At 38.2% G+C, this 23,950-nt stretch overlaps 3 protein-coding genes across 7 annotated transcripts in view; all 3 read left to right on the forward strand.

Annotated features, from left to right (window-relative positions):
- Positions 1-13,006, forward strand: part of LOC105569972 (toll-like receptor 3) — a 19,962-nt gene extending 6,956 nt beyond the window's left edge. For 2 of the 4 annotated variants that reach the window (XM_012026861.1, XM_012026859.1), the window contains exons 2-9: positions 7,381-7,648; positions 7,958-8,271; positions 8,843-9,423; positions 9,716-10,058; positions 10,129-10,494; positions 10,822-10,995; positions 11,071-11,284; positions 11,573-13,006. In XM_012026861.1, coding sequence (XP_011882251.1) covers positions 7,394-7,648; positions 7,958-8,271; positions 8,843-9,423; positions 9,716-10,058; positions 10,129-10,494; positions 10,822-10,995; positions 11,071-11,284; positions 11,573-11,971 — 2,646 coding nt within the window. In that variant the 5' untranslated portion in view covers positions 7,381-7,393 and the 3' untranslated portion in view covers positions 11,972-13,006. Of the gene's footprint in view, positions 1-6,187; positions 6,437-7,380; positions 7,649-7,957; positions 8,272-8,842; positions 9,424-9,715; positions 10,059-10,128; positions 10,495-10,821; positions 10,996-11,070; positions 11,285-11,572 lie in introns of those variants that run through there. The other 2 variants (XM_012026860.1, XM_012026862.1) reach the window with 2 other exon arrangements.
- Positions 13,007-14,045: 1,039 nt separating this feature from the next.
- Positions 14,046-18,217, forward strand: LOC105569976 (probable hydroxyacid-oxoacid transhydrogenase, mitochondrial). 2 transcript variants are annotated; one of them, XM_012026865.1, is made up of 8 exons: positions 14,046-14,382; positions 14,854-14,962; positions 15,572-15,835; positions 16,161-16,393; positions 16,468-16,701; positions 17,103-17,265; positions 17,656-17,937; positions 18,076-18,217. In XM_012026865.1, exons 1-8 carry the CDS (start codon positions 14,330-14,332, stop codon positions 18,157-18,159), a joined length of 1,422 nt encoding a protein of 473 aa, XP_011882255.1. In that variant the 5' UTR covers positions 14,046-14,329; the 3' UTR covers positions 18,160-18,217. The 2 variants fall into 2 exon arrangements, with proteins under 2 accessions (XP_011882255.1, XP_011882256.1); XM_012026866.1 differs by lacking the exon at positions 14,046-14,382 and adding an exon at positions 15,363-15,481 and having other exon boundaries at positions 14,885-14,962.
- Positions 18,218-19,036: 819 nt separating this feature from the next.
- Positions 19,037-22,380, forward strand: LOC105569975 (glyceraldehyde-3-phosphate dehydrogenase-like). Its single transcript, XM_012026863.1, has 7 exons — positions 19,037-19,514; positions 19,597-19,720; positions 20,021-20,136; positions 20,395-20,652; positions 21,062-21,237; positions 21,616-21,810; positions 21,981-22,380. The coding sequence occupies exons 1-7, from the start codon at positions 19,437-19,439 to the stop codon at positions 22,096-22,098; spliced, it is 1,065 nt and encodes a 354-aa protein (XP_011882253.1). The 5' UTR covers positions 19,037-19,436; the 3' UTR covers positions 22,099-22,380.
- The last annotated feature ends 1,570 nt before the right edge of the window (positions 22,381-23,950 follow it).

Below are 23,950 nucleotides of genomic sequence, written 5' to 3' on the forward strand. Positions count from 1 at the left end.
AAGATACTGTGCAATATCGCATTATTATTAATTAAGCCAACGGCACACGATACTATTTTTCTTACTAGATTGCTTACGAGAGCTAATAAGGACGCAGAATTTTAAATCAGATGACGTAAGGCTAAATCCTGATTGGTACTCGTAAGCAATCCAGTAGGAAAAATAGTATCGTGTGTCGTTGGCTTTACAATTAAATAGAAGTGTCATCCATATCTTTATTTATTCATTTCTTTACACAAGAGAGAGAGAGAGAGAGAGAGAGAGAGAGAGAGAGAGAGAGAGAGAGAGAGAGAGAGAGAGAAGTTAAACATAGAATGCTCTATGCGTGTATGAAATGTACACAGTTGGAAAATTTGTGTTTTCTTGTTACAAAAAATGCCGGTTAAAATTTTTGTGTTAAATGTTTAAAACATTCATGTGTTAATTTAATATATTGCTCTTGCGTTAATTGACCTCAAATGTTAAATTATTAAAATAACTAAAAAGAAATGTTAAAACAACACAATGTGTACCTATTTTTTAATCTTACACAATACATATGTTAAAATTGGCATAATAAAATGTTGATTTTATTCTATATAACATAAGTGAGAGCGATTTCGAACCGTCATTTCACTTATCACGTCTGTAAAATGTAAAAATTACATTTTTAAAAATTCATTTTGTGATTAGAAATATGTTAACTTTACCCAAAATTTATTTCAAATTATTTTTAGATTCGCATTTATTTTGTGTTAAAATATTAACAGGGTATTAGTGTGATCATTTAACATATCCATATTACGTTAAATTAACACAAAAATTTGTGTGGACCGTTTGGGACATGTGATATCTGTTAAATTTAACACAAATTTTTCAACTGTGTATATAAAAATGTACATATATAGCGTCGAATTTATCACATGCCTAATTATACTTCTTCGGATACTGCTATTAAACTGAGGAGACTGGGCGCGTATTCTGTCATCGTAACTGTTCATGTTACTAATAATTGCAATGGTCGCGCATTGCGTAAGCTCCAATTACGATGCGAAAAGCATTTACGCGACGAAACAGAAGCGGAAGAAGGAGAAACATTATACATGCCGATCTTCGCGAAAAGGCCAGCTGTGGACGAAAGGAATGCATTCCTCGCTCAACATTCTCGTTTAATGAGTAAAGCAATTTACGATCTGTGCACATTTGACGATAGAAGCAGTAACGTAGTGTGACCAGTAATAATTATCATAATCGCTGGCACACTACTCAATCTGTGTGCGTATATGCAATAGACGCTGACATTTTATCAACGTCTAGAATTTCTAGATTCTTTGACTATCAATACAAAATCTTTTTAGCTGCGCGAGCTGCTGTCGCGGATTAATCGACGCATCGCTCATCGTTAATTTTCTTTTCAACTTATACATGTTTAATAATTATAGAGTCGCAAATGGATCGAACGAGAAGCTTTTTGTCATTTGATTGACATGTCGAAAGCATTGATAACATTAGCTAGTCCTGTGCACCGCATTCGCGCACAGTCGGAAAATTTGTGTTTTCTTGTTTAAAAAGATGCCGGTTAAAATTTTTGTGTTAAAGATTTAACACATTCACGTGTTAATTTAACATATTGCTCTTGCGTTAATTGACGTCAAATGTAAAATTATTAAAATAACTGAAAAGAAATGGTAAACAACACAATGCGTACGTTATTTTTTAATCTTACACAATACTTATGTTAAAATTGACATAATAAAATGTTGATTTTATTCTATATAACATAAGTGAGAGCGATTTCAAACCGTCATTTCACTTATTACACCTGTAAAATGTAAAAATTACATTTAAAAAAATTTATTTTGTCATTAAAAATATGTTAATTTTACACCGAATTTATCTGAAATTATTTTGAGACTTGCATTTATTTTGTGTTACAATATTAACAGAGTATTAGTATGATCATTTAACATATCCATATTATGTTAAATTAACACAAAAATTTGTGTGAACCGTTTGGGACGTGTGACATCTGTTAAATTTAACACAAATTTTTCAACTATGCGTTTGCCACGGCAAGACGTACTATAGAACGAACGTGTAATTCCTATTTGGAAAGCAAGGTATGCCTCTTCGAGGACGCGTGTTCGCGTCGTGCTGCAATCGGACACGCTCGCGTACTTCCGACGGAATGTGTTGGATTAAAGGCGTGAACATTCGCATAAAAAAATGTCAGGCCGCAAGAACATTCGTAGATATGCAACGCCGATACATCTCGGTGTTTAAAATTCAAATTGGGACTTGAATTACGATGATCACGCTACGATATCAAAATTATTGTTATTAGCAGAGACTATTGTTGTCATGAAAGGAAGAAGATCGATGCCAATGCGATACAATTGCCTTCTATCGATCGCACTGCGTACGCTTGCAAACATGTAAACAATGAAATGACTTCGTCAATAGAAAGAACGCGATAAATCGATTTAAGTCGATTTGAATATTATCTATATACGCAGAAAAGCGTAGTGAAAAAACAAGAAAATCTCGACGAGCTATTTATTTAAATAATTGTTTTATGTACGGATAAAAATATAGAAATTATTATTACATTCCTTATTGTCTTGAGATAACCAAGACACTTTATTTCCTTGACATTTTTTCTTTCATAGAAAAGAAATAGTCTTCTAAATATATTACTTCTGTAATTTCTAAAGACTTTCCGACGTACTTTCAAATAAATGTTCACGGAGACAAACTATACATTTTTAAGAAGTCTGCTTTATCAAAAAACGAATCCCTAAAATATTTCCAAGCTTGTCATACAGACAATCAGTATTCTTCTTTTTTGATTACCTTTTTACTTTGGCCTGATATTTTCATTATCAGCATCTTTTTGTTCCAAGAATGTCTCCTGGTCATTTACTGTTTGAACTCTATTGACATCATCTTCCGACACGAATTATTCTCGAGATGACCCGCTGCGTTATTCGAAAGTATCGAAACGTCGAGATTAGCTGGATCTCTTTTGGAGTCGGGCTGGTTTCTTGCTCTCCTGGACCCGTCGGCAATTTGGGAGTCGAGGGGAGGAGCTGACCACCTGCGCTTGCTTCACTTCGGAGCAAGTAATTCTACCTGGCTAAAATCCCGCCGAGGAACCGTCAAGTTATCTTTGGGAGATCGGACAAAGACTCCAGATGGAACTCGTGGGTCCTATGTATTTAGCTTTCGCGTCTTAAAATCACGCGTAAACGCGCATGTTTGTTCACTTTGCGCTCGATCTTCCTCTAGATACAGTCCAATGACGACTGCCACGGTCTGCGCCGATCCTCATCTTTTCTTAAGAAATTTCTCCGGGCCAACAAAGAGCCGCCCATATGGCGCTGATTGAAAAGAACGAAAATTTTTGTGGGGACCGGGGACCGTTTTCTGAATATCTTCTTTCAGTCGATCTCAACGAAACGTATCACGAACGGTACTCAAAACGGTGGGGAATCGTTCTGCTGACGTCAAGCGGATGTCAAGCATAAACGTTATTTGCTTAATTCATATTTTTATATAACTATACAATTATAATTCCAAAGATTGACGCGACTGACCGATCGAGAATTCGAGCGACATTCTATTCCTCGGAGAATTTACAACACGCACAATTGACGCGCTATGCAACAATGACTCGAAATGTTTCTCGTCACCTAATGATAAGAGAATTATCTTACTCAACGCTTTATTTATTTCTCTCGGCAACATGTGCGATCGCCGAGCTGCGTGCAGGGATAAAGGAAATCTTTAACTCTGTGCTCGATTGCAATTCAGTTTTAAAAAATCAAATCGTGATACCAGACAGGTTTTCATGATCTGCAGCTCGGCGATCGCACATGTTGCCGAGAGAAATAAATGAGGCATCGAGTAAGATAACTCTGTTATCATCAGGTGACGAGAAGCATCTCGAGTGATTGCTGCATAGCGCGTCAATGGTGCGTGTTGTAAATACGCCGCGGAATATAATTAACTAGTGTAATAACACTAACAATAATACTAATGACATTAACCAGTCGCCATTTTTTTCCGAAATGCTGACGGAGATAAGATCGCCAGTCTGCGTTTCGATCCGCCATTTCGATTCCTGTTGAGATTCTAGTATCGTCTGGTAGTCGAGTGCTTCTCGGAACTGGTGTGACGCGCGAAAATATTATTCGATTTCAGCATTTGCAAATCGTCCTGACATTTCCACCGCATACCGATGAATTTCTTACACAGGAGGTACGCGTCGCTGATAACTATTCCTCGCGCTCCTTGTATTTGCATCCCGAAGCTGAAGTCCGCGCCAGGAAATTGTTTACGCGGAAAAGCACAAGAGCGGACTCTCGCAATAACTCGCGTAAATCCCGCTCCGAGGATGAATTTGCACGATCCACGTTTGCCGAGTCGGATCAGCACCGGGGACGTAATTCGATGCAAATAAATCCGCTCGATATATCTGGATGATTGAACAACGCGATATTGTTACTTCTTAATTGATAAACATTTCTACCATTGCCATTGGCCGCGTTCAGCAGAAATTTAAGAGCTGTTTCGCAACTGTTGTAAACATCCTGAATCTAATTGGCGTATGCTCTTAATTATGGCAGAATCTAAGCATCTCCAATCAAATCTACGAATTTTACAACTGTTGCAGAGCAGCTTTTTCTGCTGAACGCAGCCATGTCTCTGCTAAAACGAGAAATTCTTATAAATGTTGTCAAATCTTGCGTTTATTGTAAACAACTGATTTTAAGACGCGCGTCGTGGCCGAATAATTGAAAGTAGCGATTGTGTTAAAAACGCTCAGTTAGAAAATCGATCTTCGCACTTAAGCCCGTGTCACACAACCCTCGATAAAAAATACGTGACTGATAAAGGTATACATTGATTAAAAATACGTGGCATAAACGTGCAGCTTTGTTATACAAAAATTAATTAAGCTTAAACCTCAGTGCCTTAGGAAATTCGTCGTGAATTATTTTTAAAAAATCACTGCTCTTTGAGCGACTCTTCGCTTAGATTGTACGCGATAACATTTTATTTCAGCCGATCGACTTTCGAGACAATAATCTCCCTTCACATCAGTTACGAAGTTGTTCGTCCCACGTTTGTAGCCAAATACGTTCACGACCGATGCAAGCAGGTTTCCTCATTGTTTGTGTAACGCTCAGAGCTATTATGTACAAATAATATTACAAGATCATTAAAATAACATTATTGTACTGAAATAATTTATGTACTAATTGCGATTATTCACGATTCTTTTTAGTAAATTGATGCCCAATGTACAATATATAAATACAGATCGATATCGAAATTATGTCGAATCGACAGTGACACCGTCAAATTGATGTCGAGTCAACGAATCATTTCTCACTTGGAATAAAACGGGTCACGAAAAATATAACGATAATAAAAAGTTTTGTGCGATGAAGTATTTTCCATGTGAAATACTTGCTTGTGCCTCTACCCAGATAGCATTCATCGTTCTATGAATATTCTTCTGGAGTGCAAATATTCTTAATTTCAGAATATTCCAATAGAATATCCGATAAATATATATATAGATTATTACAATTAGAAATCGTATATTCATAACAAAGAAGAATGTCTTTAGAACATTGGTCGAAAATTTCTTTGGAATATTTGTTCAGAATAATTTTTTAATATTCATTGAGTTTATGTATTGCACATTGTTCATTGTGTAATACACTTATCTTATGTAAAAGGCAGTGAAACCTGTGATCATTCCATGTATAACCGACACGCTATACAGATTATTCTATTCACATTCGAAAAAGATTTATTGTAGTGCCAGTCGAATGTTCCACGAACATAAGATAAATATATAAGAATGACCTATGGAATATTTCAAATATTCTTGAAGAATATTCTTAAAATGTTCATAGGCGAGTGTCTTGTGCTATCTGGGCAATTACGACGCTATTGCGTAACAACAATCGAGCGATATATCGCGTGTTCAATAACTCTTGCCAGCGCTTGTAAAGTAATATTTTCCATCTTTCTAACGGCTCCTGCGATCTAATGGCCGTGTATAATCATCTAGAACGCGCTGCGTTCATTTTCACCCCCGTTTGTCGAAAGTCCATACCGATCACATATGTGCCCGAAGTCGCGCCAGTCTGTAAACCGTCACGGTTATCTAACGTCAACGTCTGTAGGTGGGGCAGTAACATTGTACAGTAACACGAACAGCGTTGCACCGAAAGCAAGCTCATTCGTTAAAATCCTCGACATCGCGAACGGAGCTAGTGTTTGAATTGTCGCTCGAGTTCGCGTGACACGATTACTTCTGAATATCGTCGGGATGTATTCTTGCACGGAAATTTAACAGTTTCTGTTAAAAGCGTTATTTAAGCGGAAGTTAAAAGTTTCCCGTAAGCCTAAACATTTTTTGAAATAAATTACATTCTGGGTAAGAACTACGACATTTTGCACTTGCGGTAATAAAGCAACGCAGAGCCATTACATCTTATTTTTGCGCCTGCAAAGAGATCTCAAAATAGCACATCCGGTTTGGCGTAAGAAACATTAGTGCAACGATGGAAGGTGTTCCGGAAGAACTTTGCTCTCGTTTCTTTGTAAACCGCACGCGTTTCCGCTCTTGCACTTGATTGCACCAACACGAACGTGACGTCGCGACATAACAACCTGATCTCTTCGAGACTTTGATACAGATTCTTTGTATTACGCTACGTGGGGAGTAACAAAGCGTTATGAACCGGCGTTTATATAAAAAATTTAAATAATTAATATACAAACCCGGTTTACGTAAATTTAATTTCAATAAATTAAAATTATATTTTTAACGCTTACCACATTTATTTGTAAATTGTCCATTTCGATATTCAGCAAATACGTTCCGAAAGGTCCCATAGAACAATGTTTGCTTTGTGTAGTAAATTGACCAGCAGACGTTATTTGAGAACGGACGAGAAAAAGTCTCGCGTTACACAGAGCATCTCAGATGCGTTTTCAGTGGTGTTATTCTAAAAATTTTTAAGACCGTACTAAAAAAGAACGTCACTTAATTATTCTTTTAAGAAACAAAAGATAAGCTAACGGTTTTCATAAGTTTCAATTCCGAAACGCACGACAATTCTGAAGAAAAATTTTAATTGCATTGAATTATTTACGAGAATATAAATTACAATACCATATAAATTTAATTTCGTACTCTTATATATTATTCCCTAATTCTTTACTTATAAAGCAAAACTAGAATTGATAATAAGAAACTCTATAATGTCAAAGTCTATTATGAGCACAAATACATTTGCTAATGCGCCTGAACTACCAGCGAGTATCGTACGTAAGACATCCTTGTCTTATCCAATGACAAAGTCTGATTATTTTCAGAATAAGCCATAATATGGAGAACTCAGCAGCTTGGCTGCTGACCATCTTCGTGGCGGTCGCTGCCGTTATAATCAACGCATCGCCTACTCCGACATCACCTACTACGGTTCGTACGAGCGAGGCGGATGCAATGACTGGCGAAATCGTGGAAACGACGCCGAAGAACAATTTTATAGATTACGCTAGACCCTTCACGAATATGAAGGACATACTGATGCACGAGATCCAGACTCTAGACAAAGACGCTCTAGACAAAGACGATGCTAAGGTAAATGAAAAATTTTCGCGAGAGTGTATTGCGTTCTACAATACCTTTAATTCTCTCTAACGAAATACAAGCGCAGTCAGCTATGTGATAATGCTATATGATAATGATGCTAGTTAAGTATCGACGGAGAATAATTTTCTATCGCTTGCGTCATTGCAATACGTGCAGGATAAATAATACGTTTAAAGAAAAAAAAGTTCTTTAACCAGACATAATTTAAAGAATCGAACTCTTTGGAACACAGTTAATTCTTGTTTTCATCGTACTACTTAATTAAGTATATTTAATTGCGTTAAAAAAATTACTTAGATCCAAGAAGAGGTGGCGAAGACTTTGAAGGCCGAAGCGCAGAGGGACAGTATAAACTTACGAACGAAGACGACTCCCAAGCCGAGTAAGACGATTGTAAAACTAAATTCGATTCTGGATCAAGGTGAGGAATTGAAGAAACTCGAGCCTATGGGCTACGAGGACGACAATAGCTACGAGGATACCGACGACGATCTCAGCGACGAGGAGTACGAGGATGAGGATTCGCGGGTGGACGATAATGAAGAAATCATGACGGAGTGCCCTGATTACTGCAAATGCGTCGGGCAATACGCGTCTGCAACAACTGCAACGTACGTTTCTAATCGGATCATTATATAACTGAATAATGCCCCTTGGCGTTGACGGCAGATAAAGAACTCGTAGATTAGCCGCTTCTTGCTTACAGCGTAATAATATGGCACGGTTTTGACGCATTAATAAGTTAATAAGAATCAGATAAATGCTTCAACTTGTTATAGAATCTTGTCACTGTATGCGTAAAGTTTGAGGATATGTGTGGACGAGACTAATCTAAGAATTTAAAAATTACGTAAAATGTCACAATTATGCTTCAAAGTAATTGTTTCAATGTCTTTTTCTACGTCACAACGTAAAATGTCATAATTGTATTTAGACTTACTTAATTCAATGCCCCTTTTTAAGTCACAATGATTTTTTTTATACCTTGCAAGTCCGTAAAAATCTAATTTCAGTTATAATGATCAAAGTCATTAGACAATATTCTACAGAATGATCGAATCGAAAGCGATTATGAAATTACAATTCGTCTAATATTCATGATAACAATCGTGCATAGCTAAACAGTATCAGTGTGCAATATCTTGCCATTAATCATTCTCATTTTTTCTTACTTATCCATAGGTGCACGAAACTGACGAACGATCAGTCCTTTGGATCGATCGCTCATTTGCGCATCGAGAACGCCGGCGAGATACAATTGGGCCCGAACGCCCTGCGGGCCCGCGGTCTTCAGCAATTAGAGTCCATCACCATCGTCGACACACGCATAGTCGAGCTAGATCGCACAGCCTTCAATGGTATCTCGTACCTGTTTGCCGTCAACTTGACACGCAACGGCCTGCAGGACATCCATCCGAACACTTTCCAAAACAACACGCAACTCAGCCTGCTCACGATCGCCGATAATCCGCTTAAGCACATGCACGACTCGAGACCGACGAAGCACTATCTGCTGCACGCACCCTCGGTCACCGATTTCGACTTCTCGAACAACGGAATATCGCGGTTGAAACGCACCGCCTTCTCCAAGATGCACAGTCTCAATTTCATCAATCTACGCGGCAACCGGCTAAGAGAAATCGACAGCACGATCTTCGACACCCTGGACCAGCTCTTGGAAGTGGACCTATCGGATAATATCCTAAATGAAATCCCCATCGATCTGTTTGTTGACAAAGATGTGCAAATTCTTCGTGTCGCTGGTAAGAGTAATGGCACATGTATCACAATACTATTTATTTATAATTAAAGCGAGAGAATTTGTCATTTAAAATCCAATTTACATTCCAGTAATGTTTACACGCATAATTATACCACTGCTACGCTAAAATTATTAAAATCAGAAATGCTTGATTAAATTTACAGATATAATACAAACCTAATCGGGTTATTGCTTCAAAATTTTAGTTCACTCATGCCGATGAGTGAGTAAAAATTTAATTCTTGTGACTGTGAAACTAATTAATACAGAAAAAATTATTTTGCATCTTTTAGGAAATAATCTATCGACACTTGCCACCATAAGTTCCTCGAAACTGACGACGCTTGACGCCTCTAGAAATAAGATCAAGGCAATCGGCAAAGAGGATCTGGAAGGCGTACCATTATTGGACCAATTATATGTTAAAACGAATAATTTGAAGAGAATTCACCAGCACGCTTTCAGCAAGCTCGATCAATTACAATATCTAGATATCAGCGATAACAGGCTCTCCTTGTTAACTGAGCACCATTTCAAGTTGAATCCAAGACTGCAGATTCTGCTGATGAACGACAACCCCGGTTTGCAAGAACTGCCAGTTTTTAAAACTTACGGCCTGGAACATAATACATTCAGGTGAATACATCACTTTATTTTAAGAAACAAATAAATTAGTCGGTATTCAATAATCGTCGTTATTTCACAGCATTATCCGTTTCGAGTGCGCGAACTGCGGCTTGGACAGCATCAAGCTAGGCACGTTCGACGAAATGCCAGCGTTGACTCGGCTGAAACTTGCAAATAATCGGTTGGCCGACCTGCCCGACGGACTTCTGGACAATCTTTCGTCTCTTCGAGAATTGGATCTGTCCAACAACTTCATCTCTACCCTCCAACCCAACATGTTCCGCGGTGCCGTCTCTTTGAATAAGCTAATTCTCTCCCGCAATCCCTTGAGAACACTGCAAGTGACGCCGTTCCTGAGCATCCCGGGACTCTTCAAGCTGGACGTGAGCCGGTGCAATCTTGAACGGGTCTGGAGCGAAGCTAGAGTACCGTTGAAGAGCCTTCGGTGAGAAATTTACAGAGATTTGATATTTAAAACACGATTTACATCCTGATGATATTTAGAATGATACCCAGCGAGAAGTGAGTCGTCAAAACGATGTCGATTCTCGCTGGGTAGTAACTCAAGTGAACTAAAATTATTAAAATCGCATTGCGATTTATACTCCTTCGCGGACTATCGTATTTCAGAATTCTCTTTTAATAATATTTGAAGCTTTCATAAAACTTTTTGCACAAAATTATGACAATCTTATGGCATGCTAAAATATTCATTTACTACGACATCGAGATATTCGTTGATCAAGTATCTTACATTTTCGTTTCTGGTTAGGTTCTTGTCGGTTCGCGGTAATCTTCTACGGCGAATCACCGTCGAGGAACTTAAGGCCATGCCGCATCTCACCAGTCTGGATTTAACGCACAATCCCCTGGATTGTGACTCCGACTTCAGCGAAGCCTTGCAATGGCTCAACGATCACGGCGTTGCACCGACAGAAGTACTTGAGTGAGCATTCATGTTCAGTCGCCAGCTAAATATGTCACGTAGAACTTCTGCCAATCCACCGTGATTTTTTTATAGGCTCGTCAGTGACAAGTTTGATATTGAAGATAATGATAAGATGGATATTAGTCAGTGGACAGACTTGGCGAGGATAGTCTGCGATGGAATCGAGGATGGTCCACCGGGAAGATCGCTTCCTGGCAAGGGCACACACCGGAAAGATATTCTCCTAGATGTCGATGTTGTTGAAGACTCCGATCCTCTATTGAAAAACGAGCTCGATAACGATGAGGTAAAACAACAAGCGTTTCGAAACCTGTCTTAGAATATTTCTTCTACATACTTTCACTAATTAAGCCGCGGTCCAATTCACGCTCGCAGTGCTGTGAGCATCAATCTGTCTTCGTTGCACATCAAATGTTAAACGAAGATTGAACTGTGCTTACAGCGCTATAAGCGCGAATCGAGCCGCGGCCCTAGTTAACATCTTTCAACATCACAATTTATATAATTTTAAATTTCTCGGTAATATCATTGTATATCGATCTTCTAAATTGTAATGACAACGCGCTTGTCGCAGAAGCTGAATATCGATCACGGCATGCAGCATGTCGACGAGCCGCGGCTCATGGGGGATCAGGAATACGACGAGGACTTTGCGGTCACCACGGAATATCACACTTGGTACAACTTGAGACCCGGCTTCAAAGTCTGGCTGGTTTCCGGTACCGTTCTGTCTGTTCTGGTGGTCTTCCTGTTGGTAGCGCGCATCGCCTGCTGCTTGGCGAACAAACGAGGACGGGGTCCTGTGATCAGGCCACCCCTGATCCTCCGTCAGGGTCTGGTCGACAACAAGAACTGCGGTTTGGTGTACAAACCCCTGCAGGAGGAAATAGCCACGCCTCACATGCCGAAGCGAGGTAGCTTCTACTCGAGCAGCACCTTCCACTACGACAAAATCGTACCAGAGAGGGTATAAGAGAACTTGTTTCTTGATGAATTGAGTGGCCGGGGCGACCGACCGACGTGATTGGTCGTGAACGGGCTGTCGAAGATCATTTTGCGCCGTTCTCGCGAATTAAGAAAAGTTCTTCAGACTGTTATTGGGTCAACGACGAAGCCGATGAGGATAATTAGACAGAACTCCTTCGACCAATCTAACCATATGCCTCAATCATGCCTCGACATATGATTTTTTGTTGGCAAATTGTTGTACATCGTTTTTATTAAAGGAGTGTAACTATGAGCATTTAATTCGACTACCTAGAAACGTATACGACTGATCGAAACGCATGTTTCTTCTAGGCTTTGTCATGTTCTCCAAGTTTCTACAAAACACGTGATTAAAAATCGTTGATAATTACTATTAACTCGAAGATGCCTGATAGAAGTAAATAACGAATAGTCTTACAACGTCTTAGATATATAAACGCAGTACTGTGTTGCAACCATACATAATCGAGTATTTTTTTGTAAGGAATATTGAAAAATTATATTATTTTTTACAAAAAGTAAAGTTACATAAAAATTATAACAATGTACTTATTATTTGTAAGTCCAAAGCTTTGTAATAGCTCTATTCGGTTAAGCAGCCAGTTTTTGAAGCGAGTAATTGAAGGAAAAGTAGTACTGCTTGGAAGCGTATTTAATCATCAAATGCTGCATGTATAATCATTTTACATGATGTAACTTAATAATAATAATACTGCGGAAATTGGGCAAAAGTATGTTTATTGATGGACGAATGAGAGAATTATATGTGACAAATATTAAATTTTATATGAAACGGAACGAGAGAGTTCACTGTAGGATGCCCAGTCATAGTAATATATGCCAACAGTATCATAAAACAATCTTTAACTATAGTGACAATATTCTCATTCAGCGAGAAGTCGAAAACTTACGTCCAAACTAACATTTTGTACGTACGTTGCGCCGCTGCACATGCACGAGCTCTATTATGCTATTATATAAATAAATAAATAAAATATATATATGTGCTGTAAATAATAAATATTGTTTTAATAAAATTTTAATTAGAATTAAATAAAATTCAAATCAATGTCCTACCTTGATCGATCAAACTGCAAAAAGGGTAGATTTATGACAAACGGAAGAAAATGTTAAAAATCGAGACGGTCACTGCGATTCAAGAAGGAAAATATACTTCGTTTATTACATTTTTCCAAGTGATCAATATTCAATCAAGGTTCAATGTGGGAATAAAACGTGTACAACTAGTATGCTTATAGAGATAGATGACGTGGAACTGAATAAGCTTGATTGAATAACTTCTATCGCAACAAGAACCCGACGCGATAAACTTATGCGGAATAAAGACAGTCGATCAAAATCAGGCCAGAATCATTGACGCACATTGAGCGACAACTTTTTGCATTGCATTCAAGGTATTCTGAAATATTAAAATATTCTACTGGTGTAAGGAGTGGCAAGGTTTCACGGTATTACGTAAAAAATATATCGTGTTTAATGCGAATAAAATATTTAAAATATTCAACATTTTGCTTATTATAAATTACAAAAGTTAGATTAACTATCGTTGTACCTTTTTACGACAGGTCTTTTAATCGTACATACATACCTACATGTTGTACGTTTATATTAGCTCCAAAATTCATAATTGATACAAATATTGAATCCTTCAATAAAATTATTCAAATTATAAATTAAGTTTCACCTCTAGAAATTTAATTAAACAAATAGTAAAAATTCTAAACTGTGAAATTCTTAGAATATTTATACGTTGGAAGTTTTATTTCCATACAAAATCGTTTTCATTGAATGTACGTCATTCGTCAAAATGTATCAAATATAGTAAAATATTATACCTTTCGTCTCAAATTATAAAGAGTGACATTCTTGATTTCTAACATTTGCTTCTTTCTTATAAATATCTATTTTTGGCACATGTTCAATTCACACTGTTCGATATAAATTTCATTCGATTTAAATATTCAGATTGTCGAAAATCAGGAAATTATCTTTTAACTTTATCTTGCTTTAAGCCTGAACGACTAACAGCAAACAGCGCACTAAACGCAGCTCGGTAAAGTTCTATTGCTACAGTCCTGTTCACATATGAATGCGAACACACGTATAACGGAGCCACCTCATCAGAGACCTAAGTGATAAACATGTGTAGTCGGAAGAGGGGGAGTACGAACTGGTTGTGGTATATCAAGTCGAGAGTGAAGCACGAGAGTCCGTGAAGAACGTTACTCCGCAGTATTTTCGATCGAAAGACCTGTTGAAATTCGTTTCCACCAGCGCTACTTCGGCATTTCGTTCAGACGATCGCTCCTAAAATATATTTAAAATGCTGCCAAGACGACGTGTCATTGATCTTCTGCAAGTCATCTCATCCCAGTCGTAAGTAAACTACCGCATACCAAAAATCTTTCTGTATGGAATGAAGTAATATAATAGCGACGTTATCAAATAAATCGCGAAACGTTTTAATCGCACGTGCTGTCTCTATTACAGATTAATAAATACAATAAAAGTAAATTTGATTAAGAAGATACATTACATCTTCACTTATCTAAGAATAATTTCGATATGAGCAACCATAAATATAATATTAAAAATACTGCTTTATATTATTTAAGTATCGAAAGTAATTTCTATCCTTTGTGCAAAGATATTATGTAAGAAACGTAAAAAATGTGAGGATATAACAATATTCGTGACAATCTGTCAGACGAATCTACACGTGCCAATCTGTTAAAGTAGCGCACGTTAACTCGATAGCGATTCTCGATGGATTTATCTCGAGAAGAAGAATAGAAAAATATTACAAGTTTAACGCGGAATGTGAACTTTAAATTGTCCTAAATTTAGATGCAAATGTCCAGCGCACGGAAATCCAGGAGCTACCAGCGTACGGGATCACGGAATGGCCCGGAGCACCGCAGCAAACGTCGCGGTCGACAAGGAATATGCTTTCGAGGTAAAATTTGTATAAGGTGGAGGAAAGACTATGAGGGGCTCTCCTTAAAGTTAATGCGCTGATTTTATCGCAGCTCTCGTGATTATGAAATCGAAGGTCTCCCGCGTACGTTGTGTAGTCAGATAAGAATTGTTTTTGCAGCACTCGAAGCCGCCTTTTCGAGCTCCTGATAATAATCTGAATATTACATCTTAATATGTTAGATGTAAATGTACTAACAAAACTAAAAAGGAGATTATTATTTAGAGATTATTAGATATAGGAAGAGTTTCATTTTAGAAATTAGATGTTGAATTCTCTTCAATAGTTCAATTATTTTTTCCCTTGCATCAGTGAAATATTGTAGGAATAGGAAAATCCGGTAGTTTTAAGATGACAATAAGACAATGTTCCCGAGCAGGTGGAAAATAATATACAATAAGAGAGCGAATAATATCCGCGGAGAAGGTCGGGCGGCTGGTGAGACAGCGCAGAGTCGAGATCGAGCAGCCGAAAGCTAAGGACGTGTAAAGCATTCGTGTAAAATAAAGAGGACTCTACAATATTAAAAATAATAGCTATATCTATTAATTTATGTATAAATTACTAGAAAATTACGTAAAATTTTAGATGGCCTGTTCTACAGTGCGGTATGGAGTAGGAGTGACGAGAGAGTTAGGGATGGACATGCAAAATTTGGGAGCGAAGAAAACGTGTCTGATGACGGATCCCAACTTGGTGAATTTAACTCCCGTAAAAACTGCCATCAACAGCCTCTCCAAATATGGAGTTCAATTCGAGATTTACGATAAAGTGCGGGTAGAGCCAACTGAGCAAAGCTTGCAAGATTCGATCGAGTTTGCCAAGCGTGGAAATTTCGACGCTTTTATAGCGGTACGTATGTAGGAAACGCGATAAGAGATTATGTATAACGAGAAAGAGAGAGTGTAACTGGTTCTTAATGTCGCGTTCTTTATATATAAAATCGGCAAATAAGCATAACGCTTTTTTTACCGACTGCGTGTTAAATCGTTAATCTATTTACTTTGTAATTTAATTGGCTACCTCCACCTGTGCCAGGTCCTAAATTTTTTACGTTTCTAATTGCTTTATATCTTAAAAGGACCCAGTTAAAATTTAGTTGCCTATTTACTTTGATTACATATTTTGAATTACTATATAATTATACGGTTATCATTATATTATTATTAATTCGCAGGTTGGCGGTGGTTCCGTGATGGATACCTGCAAAGCGGCGAACCTGTACAGCTGCGATCGAGAGGCCGATTTCTTGGATTACGTAAACGCGCCGATCGGAAAAGGTAAACCGATCCGAGTTCCTCTGAAACCGCTCATCGCCGTCCCGACAACTTCCGGTACCGGTTCTGAGACAACTGGAGTATCTATCTTTGATTACCGACCACTAAAAGCCAAAACAGGGATCGCAAACAGGTAACGTTCGCCATGCGTCGCTGGACAGAGAGAAGATATGCAAAAGAGTCAATTCGTTAACTTTCTCCTCGCAGATCTCTACGTCCAACGTTGGGAATCATCGATCCCGAGCACACTCTGACTTTGCCGGAAAGAGTGTGTGCTTACTCCGGTTTCGACGTGCTCTGCCACGCTTTGGAGTCTTTTACGGCGATACCCTACACAGAGAGGACGCCATGCCCACCGAATCCAATTCTGAGACCAGCTTATCAAGGCAGCAATCCTGTCAGCGATGTTTGGGCGCGATATGCCCTCCAAGTTATGCGCAAGTAATTAATCAATCAATTACTTACGAATTGCATCCGTCCAATATCTGCGTACGTACCTAAAACAGGGATGATCCAAGTCAGAGGAATAATAGTTAAATTTTTATCAAGCCGGAAATAAAATTTCAAGGTTACAGAATATCAAAATATAAAGTACTGTTCTAATTAAGATTAAAATAAATATACTAATTCTAAAAGTATCTCTCTTGGCAAATATCAAATACGTTGAAGAAGTAGAGTATTTTTTCATTTTGTATCAATTTGATAAACACAAATTAAATGCCATATTAAAATCTGAGAATCTAAAAAAGTACGTACGCGTTGTCTAAGACCTATTTTATAAAACACTTGTAAATTAGTAGGAGATATTTATAGTTAACATTATTATTTGATCTCTTGCATAGATACTTTAAGCGAGCAGTTTACAATCAAGATGATTTGGAAGCGAGGAGTCATATGCATTTAGCAAGTACAATGGCGGGCGTTGGTTTCGGAAATGCTGGTGTTCATCTTTGTCACGGACTTTCGTATCCTATCAGCGGAAACGTTCGAAGTTTCCAACCAAAAGTAATTATGAACTAGGATTGAAATATACATGTACTACTTTTACCATTGCTTTCAATAATAGTAGAGGACAGTCCTCTAGTATGAGATAACCGGTTTTCAACGTCCAAATTCAATCACAGATCTTTTTTCGCGACGATTACACGATCCAACAATCAGTTTCCACTACACAATAAAATCATGGTGAAACCAACAGATTGTGCCAATTAATTTGTCACGTTTGTCTCTGTGGAAACAGGTGGAAAGAGACAAAACTTAATTAAGTTAAACCTAAAACCCAAAACCCAAAACCCCTGGGATATATCCTTTTTACATTATCTTCCTGAATCTTATATCAAACTAATTATTTTTGAAATTTTTTCATGTTTTTATTAAATCGCTATCTTATTTAAGGGATACAGCAACGATCACCCCATAGTCCCTCATGGTCTATCCGTGGTAATCTCCGCGCCAGCCGTGTTTTCCTTCACCGGAACCGCATGTCCAGAGAGGCATCTGGAAGCTGCGGAACTGCTTGGTGTGGACGTCAAGAATGCCAAGCGGGCCGACGCGGGCAAAATTTTGGCCGACACTGTGAAAGAATACATGCGTGTTATGAAGGTCGAAAACGGCTTGACAGAACTTGGTTTCAAAAAAGAAGACATTCCTACGTTAGTTCAAGGCACTTTGCCTCAGGTAAGTAACATTCAGTGAGCGATGTGTTCCTTATCAAATGGAACACTGTAATAAATAATATAAAAATAATATAGCATAATGTGCATTCTCCCTTTTAAAAGTGCACATTAAAATTTATTTTTTCTTCCCTTTTTTCAGCATCGCATTACGAAACTGGCCCCACGTGAACAGTCTGAAGAGGATCTTGCGCAATTATTCGAAAATTCATTCACCATTTATTAATTAACGTTTATCATTTAACGTTTACAAAATTAACATTTTATTAATTGTACATAAATAAAATTGTAATATAAGTAAATACTATTTTTGTACACCAAACAATAGAATTTATTAAAAATCGCACAAATTTTATTTAGCTCGAAAGATTTACGTTGCAAAATGTAAATAAAAATATTCAATTAACTTGGAAGTGACTATATTTTATTATGTATAAGTCATTTAAATAAAATAATTTTCTTAGAATTTTTAATAAAGTTAATATGTATAAAATATTCTCACTCTTTTCATTTGAGAAACATTTATGATTACACTTACAATGCGTTTTTAATTGTGTAATAAGATATATTGTACAATTAAAAACGATCTTATTGGACGACTTCAAGAATTCACAATATTCTCTGCATAGACATAGTAAGAATAGACCGAGCGTATCTTGTAGGCAATGAAGATCAGGTAGAAAAGGATAGAAATAGATACCGTATAGCTTTCTCTCTTTATTCAAATGTAATGTGTGCAAATTATCACACGCTCAATTGTGTCTCCCCACTCTTTTTTACATCCTCCCACTTTCTTTTTATTAGAGCGAGAAAGGTGTACAGTATCTATTGTCAGTCTCTTTCTATTTAATCCTCAGATTTCCGGTCTTTAGACTAATATTACATTTGTCGTACGACAAATTTTTCAAGCGCCTTGATTGGTTTCTGAATAGAAAATTTCTAGATACTCGAGAATTTTACTATCCCGCAGTCAATCACACACTTAAAAAATTTGTCGTACGACAAATGTAATATTAAGCTTATGCTCGGTCTATCCTTACTATGGCTGCGTTCCGATATTCACTGCCAGTACTGAAAATCTATAGTTTACGTCACGTATACCATGATGTAAAAAGAAAGGTGTATCATTGCGCATAGCGGCGGCGGCACGATGAGCGAGCCAATGAAATTTGGGTCCAAATGCACATAGCTACTGCAAGAAAGGTGTATCATTGCGCATAGCGGCGGCGCACGATGAGCGAGCCAATGAAATTTGGGTCCAAATGCACATGACTACTGCGCATACACGATGTTGTTACACCTTTCTTTTTACATCATGACGTATACTACACATTTTCAGTACGGACAGTGAATATCGGAACGCAACATATATATATGGTTCTCTGGAAAGTTTCGCAATAAGCTTCACACCATTTACCATTTGACAAAATGTCACCCGAGATTTCTTAAACCCTTCTCTTCTCTTTTTTAATATAAACGTTGGACCAAAATAAGAACAAAATTATGGCAGTTGTAGGAATCAATGGATTTGGAAGAATAGGAAGAATGTGTCTTCGCGCATGTCTCGAGAAACGTATTGAGGCACGTTTCTAACTGTACGAAAAAAATATAAGTATACTGTATTACTGATTAAATCTTAACGATATGATGACAAATCACACAGGTAAAATTAATCAACGATCCATTCCTCACTACGGAATACATGATATACCTTTTTAAACACGACTCTACTCACGGGCCGCATCCTTTATCCCTGGAGTGCGACAACGAGTTTATAGTTTGTGGTGGTAAATACATTTTTAGTTTCTTTATATTTAAAAAAAACTAAATCAGAATGGAATCGTATAAATAATAAATATTTTATTTTATTTTTCACGTAGTGCACATTTCAATAAACTTAATATTCTCTACGAGACGTGAAGTAAAAACTATTCGCATATAACCTTTGTATAATTGCCGGAAAAAGTTTTACGCTCTATTAAATTTCGGTCTCTGCACACGTACTTTTTACTTTACTTAACGTTTAAGAACACGGTGTAAACACTATTTTATATAAAAAATTATGGACATATTTATCGTTTAATGAGAGACAAGAATCGCCACGTCGCATGAAAAGCAACCGTGGAAAATACCATGGAAGAATAAGGGAGTGACGTACGTAATAGAAGCTAGCGGAGCATTCACTGCACTGGAGAAAGCAAGCGTGAGATTTTTTTATTTCAATTTCTCCTTGCAACAGGAAAACATTGACTATTCACTGTTTTCAGTGATAATCCACTGGATTGACTTTCAGAGATTAGAAACTCAGAGATAGAAGGAATAAATTTTGGTTTTAACCGTTTTAAATTTTATATTAACATTTGTCACATTGAACAAATTTCCTCAGACTGTTCTATAATTCCACGTCGTACGTTAAGTTACCTAAACGTGTCTGTGCCAAAAATTATGGTATATCATACAGTTGCACATGGACGGCGGCGCGAAACGAGTTATTATCACGGCACCGTCGGTCGACGCGCCGATGCTCGTCTTCGGAGTCAATCACACTTGTTACAATCCCAAGAGAGACGGCGTCATTTCCGCCACATCCTGCACCACAAACTGCGCAGCTCCGATCGTCAAAATAATGCACGACAACTTCGAGGTTCTCGAGGCGATGATCACCAGCATACACGCGGTGACAGCGTCCCAAAATACCGTGGACGGTCCGATAGAGAAGGTTCCTTAGTGACGACTTGTTTTGCTCTAAAAAAATTGGTTCTCCCTTTTTCACGCCTTTTTTTCTATTTAATTCGATGAATATCATAAAAAAGTTTCACGAATGAACGTTTTCTCTGTTTAGCCACAAATCTGTGGCGCGATAAAGAATACACTCTCGTTTTATTAAATTGTTTATTCCTTTTTGCGCGAGTTGAGGAACTTGTGGTTAATCGTTATAAAAGTTTCACGCTTCGCACGGCTAGCCTAATATTACATTCGTCGTAGGACAAATTTTTCAAGCGTGCCGATTGGCTGCAGGATAGAAAAGTTCTCGAGTATCTGGAAATTTTCTAGTTTGTAGTCAATCAACGCGCTTAAAAAATTTGTCGTAACGATAAACGTAATATTGGACTGTTATTTCGTCGCAGCTTCGACCTACCACACTGTGGAGAGACGGTAGAGGCGCTCTCCAGAATATCATTCCCACCGCGACCGGCGCGGCCAAGTCGTTAGCCAAAATTATCCCCGAGCTGAAAGGCAAGATTTCAGCCATAGCGTTCAGGGTGCCGATCCCCAACGTTTCATTATGCGACATGACATTCAGGTAATCGGCGGATGCGGATTCGCCGCGAGTTCGACACTCCCTAAAAGTCAATAAGTGGATTATCACTAAAAACAACGAATAGTCACTGATTTACAGTTATGAGTATACCACTGCAATTTTCAGTAGTACATTTATAACAGCTAATCAGTGACTATTCACCGTTTTCAGTGATAATTCACTGATTGATTTTTAGAGAGCAGACAACCGACCCCGTAGAATCCGCGCTGATGTAGAAAACCGTACTCGGTTTCGTATAAGGCGAAAGTGCAATTTCGTTAATTTATGTTCGGGACCGGAATTGGATTATCATGCTCGATACCAAGTTCTTTTCTTATACGCGCCACTGGAGGCAGTTTCTGATCTCTGATACCGCCTCAGGGTCAATAAACCGACGACGTACGAGGATGTGAAAGAGATGATGAGGGAAGCGGCCGAGGGACAGCTGAGAGACGTGCTGGGATACACGGAGGACGATTGTGTGTCGTCAGACTTCAACCATACGACTTATTCTTGCGTGTTCGACGCCAAGGCCGGCATTCCGCAGACCAGCACTTTCATCAAGATCGTCGCTTGGTAATGATTTCGCTGAACCGCCTTCGAGACGCCGTCGTAAAGCTCAATTTATAAAGAAATATATGGCCCGAAATATGCGAACTTATGCCCCTGATATTATAATATGCAGATAAAAAATGCAATTACATATATCTTGACTTGATCCTGAGATCTCTTTTATCTTTGCTCAGGTACGACAACGAATATGGTTATGCGTATCGTATAGCCGATTTGGTTCAATACATGTACAACGCCGATTCCGGTAATGTTCCTGTAACTGGACAAGTTCTCGAGCATGGCGATGATTAGGAGCAACTTGCCAAAGTTAGAACCTAAACTTTTGAACACGCAATTGTATTCCATTCTAAATTCTCACGAATGCACATCTTACCCAGTAAACACCGAAGTATCAATTACATTGCATTTATGTTACAATTTCTCACTCGACAATGTAAATGTAATGTAACACATATGTTAAATTGTAATGTAAATGCAATGTAACTGATGCTCGGTGTTCTCTGGGTTATCATTTTTATGCAACTATAGTATCAAAAGTTGTCAAATTAAAAAAATAAATAAATGTAACAGTATACATATATACTCAGTTTACTAATTTTAAGTTCAGTAACTTTTACTCTGATTGGTCAAATTTCAATCTAATCCCAATCTCAATCCGTAGTCTGATACGGACTTAACGCGATCTATTTCCTACGAGAATCTCGATCATCTCCTACGCACGCGATCGTCTCGTTCGAAAGTCATTAATATTTATCAATCGCGTTTAAATAATTGTCGCGATCCGTAATCATATCGTTAATTTCTACGGTGGTTTATCGCGACGACGACGCGACACGACGAACAACCGCCGCGTACGGTTTGCGATTCGTTTAAAATGCGACTTCTACTTCAAATTATGCGATATTCGTCGCGACAAATCACCGTAGAAATTAACGATATGATTTGACATCCATTTTAGTTCTGATATCCACTTTTAGTTTAATATCAATGATTAAGTACTCGACCCGTTACGAAAAATCAGTAACACTCTCGTGTTATACCGGCATTTCATGCATGCAGCACGGAACACAACCAAAATTGGGCACTGCATTACCCGCTTGAAAAATGGGCATAGAACCATGCACGCACCAAGCGGAGACTTTAGGCTTGTTTTCTGTTCCTACACTAGTGAACTAGTGCAATAAATTGGAGTAAAGCCTATCACACAATAGGAAAGCACAGGCAATAGGAATAGGGAATAGAAATAGGGAATAGAAATCTATGTAATGCCAAGACACAATGGTTCGTTGGCAATAGGCGTGCTGTCCAATCATCTGCATTTTAAAACCACGTGTCTGTCCCAGTCTCCACTGTGATTGGTCAGGTAGGTCAGGCACAGGGAATAGGGAACAGAAATCCAACGCGTTGGATATTCTGTTCCTATTGCCTATTCCATATTCCATTGTGCGTCGATACACGGTTTCTGGTAAGTTGGAATTTAGTTATTTCTGTTGCCTGTGTTATTCCCTATTCCTATTCCCTGTGCTTTCCTATTGTGTGATAGGCTTAAGACAAGCATATTTTTTCTCATTCTAGCTTACTGCACTAGTTCACCAGTGCAGGAACAGAAAACAAACCCTTTATCGGCAGTGCTTGAAAAGTGTAGCGAAATAGTCGCAAAAATGAAAATGGCCGTAAGGCGCTGGAATCAACCGAGCGAACGGTATCAAGTAAAACGCCCGGCGTGGCCGCTCTCAGGTTTCTCTCTGATATTATTATCTAATGCGTCGTCTACGATACGTGGAGTAAGCTTGGAGTAAGGTGTAAGAGAGAGCCATAACTTGTAGCTTTTGGTGTAAGGAAGCTAAAACACGGGCATGGTTTTTAAAGTATTTGTAACACTGATTGATGGCATTTTGATTCACCGAGGGTAAACCCAAGGGCCTGTGTCCACGATGCCAGAACTTGATCCAAGTTCCAGTTCTGAGAGATCTGTAGCCAATCAACTTGCAGCTTTTCCGTAAGAGATGCAAGTTGATTGGCTACACATTTTTCAAAACTAGAACTTTGACACAGTTCTTGGATCGTGGACACAAGGCTTCAGGGCTGAAGTAGGAGTAAGAAGTAAAATTGATTTACTTTCTAAAGCCCAATGTCCACGATG

The sequence above is a fragment of the Vollenhovia emeryi genome, unplaced genomic scaffold (assembly GCF_000949405.1).
Source record: "Vollenhovia emeryi isolate VEMERY1.0 unplaced genomic scaffold, V.emery_V1.0 DF939122.1, whole genome shotgun sequence".
NCBI classification, from domain to species: Eukaryota; Metazoa; Arthropoda; class Insecta; order Hymenoptera; family Formicidae; genus Vollenhovia; species Vollenhovia emeryi.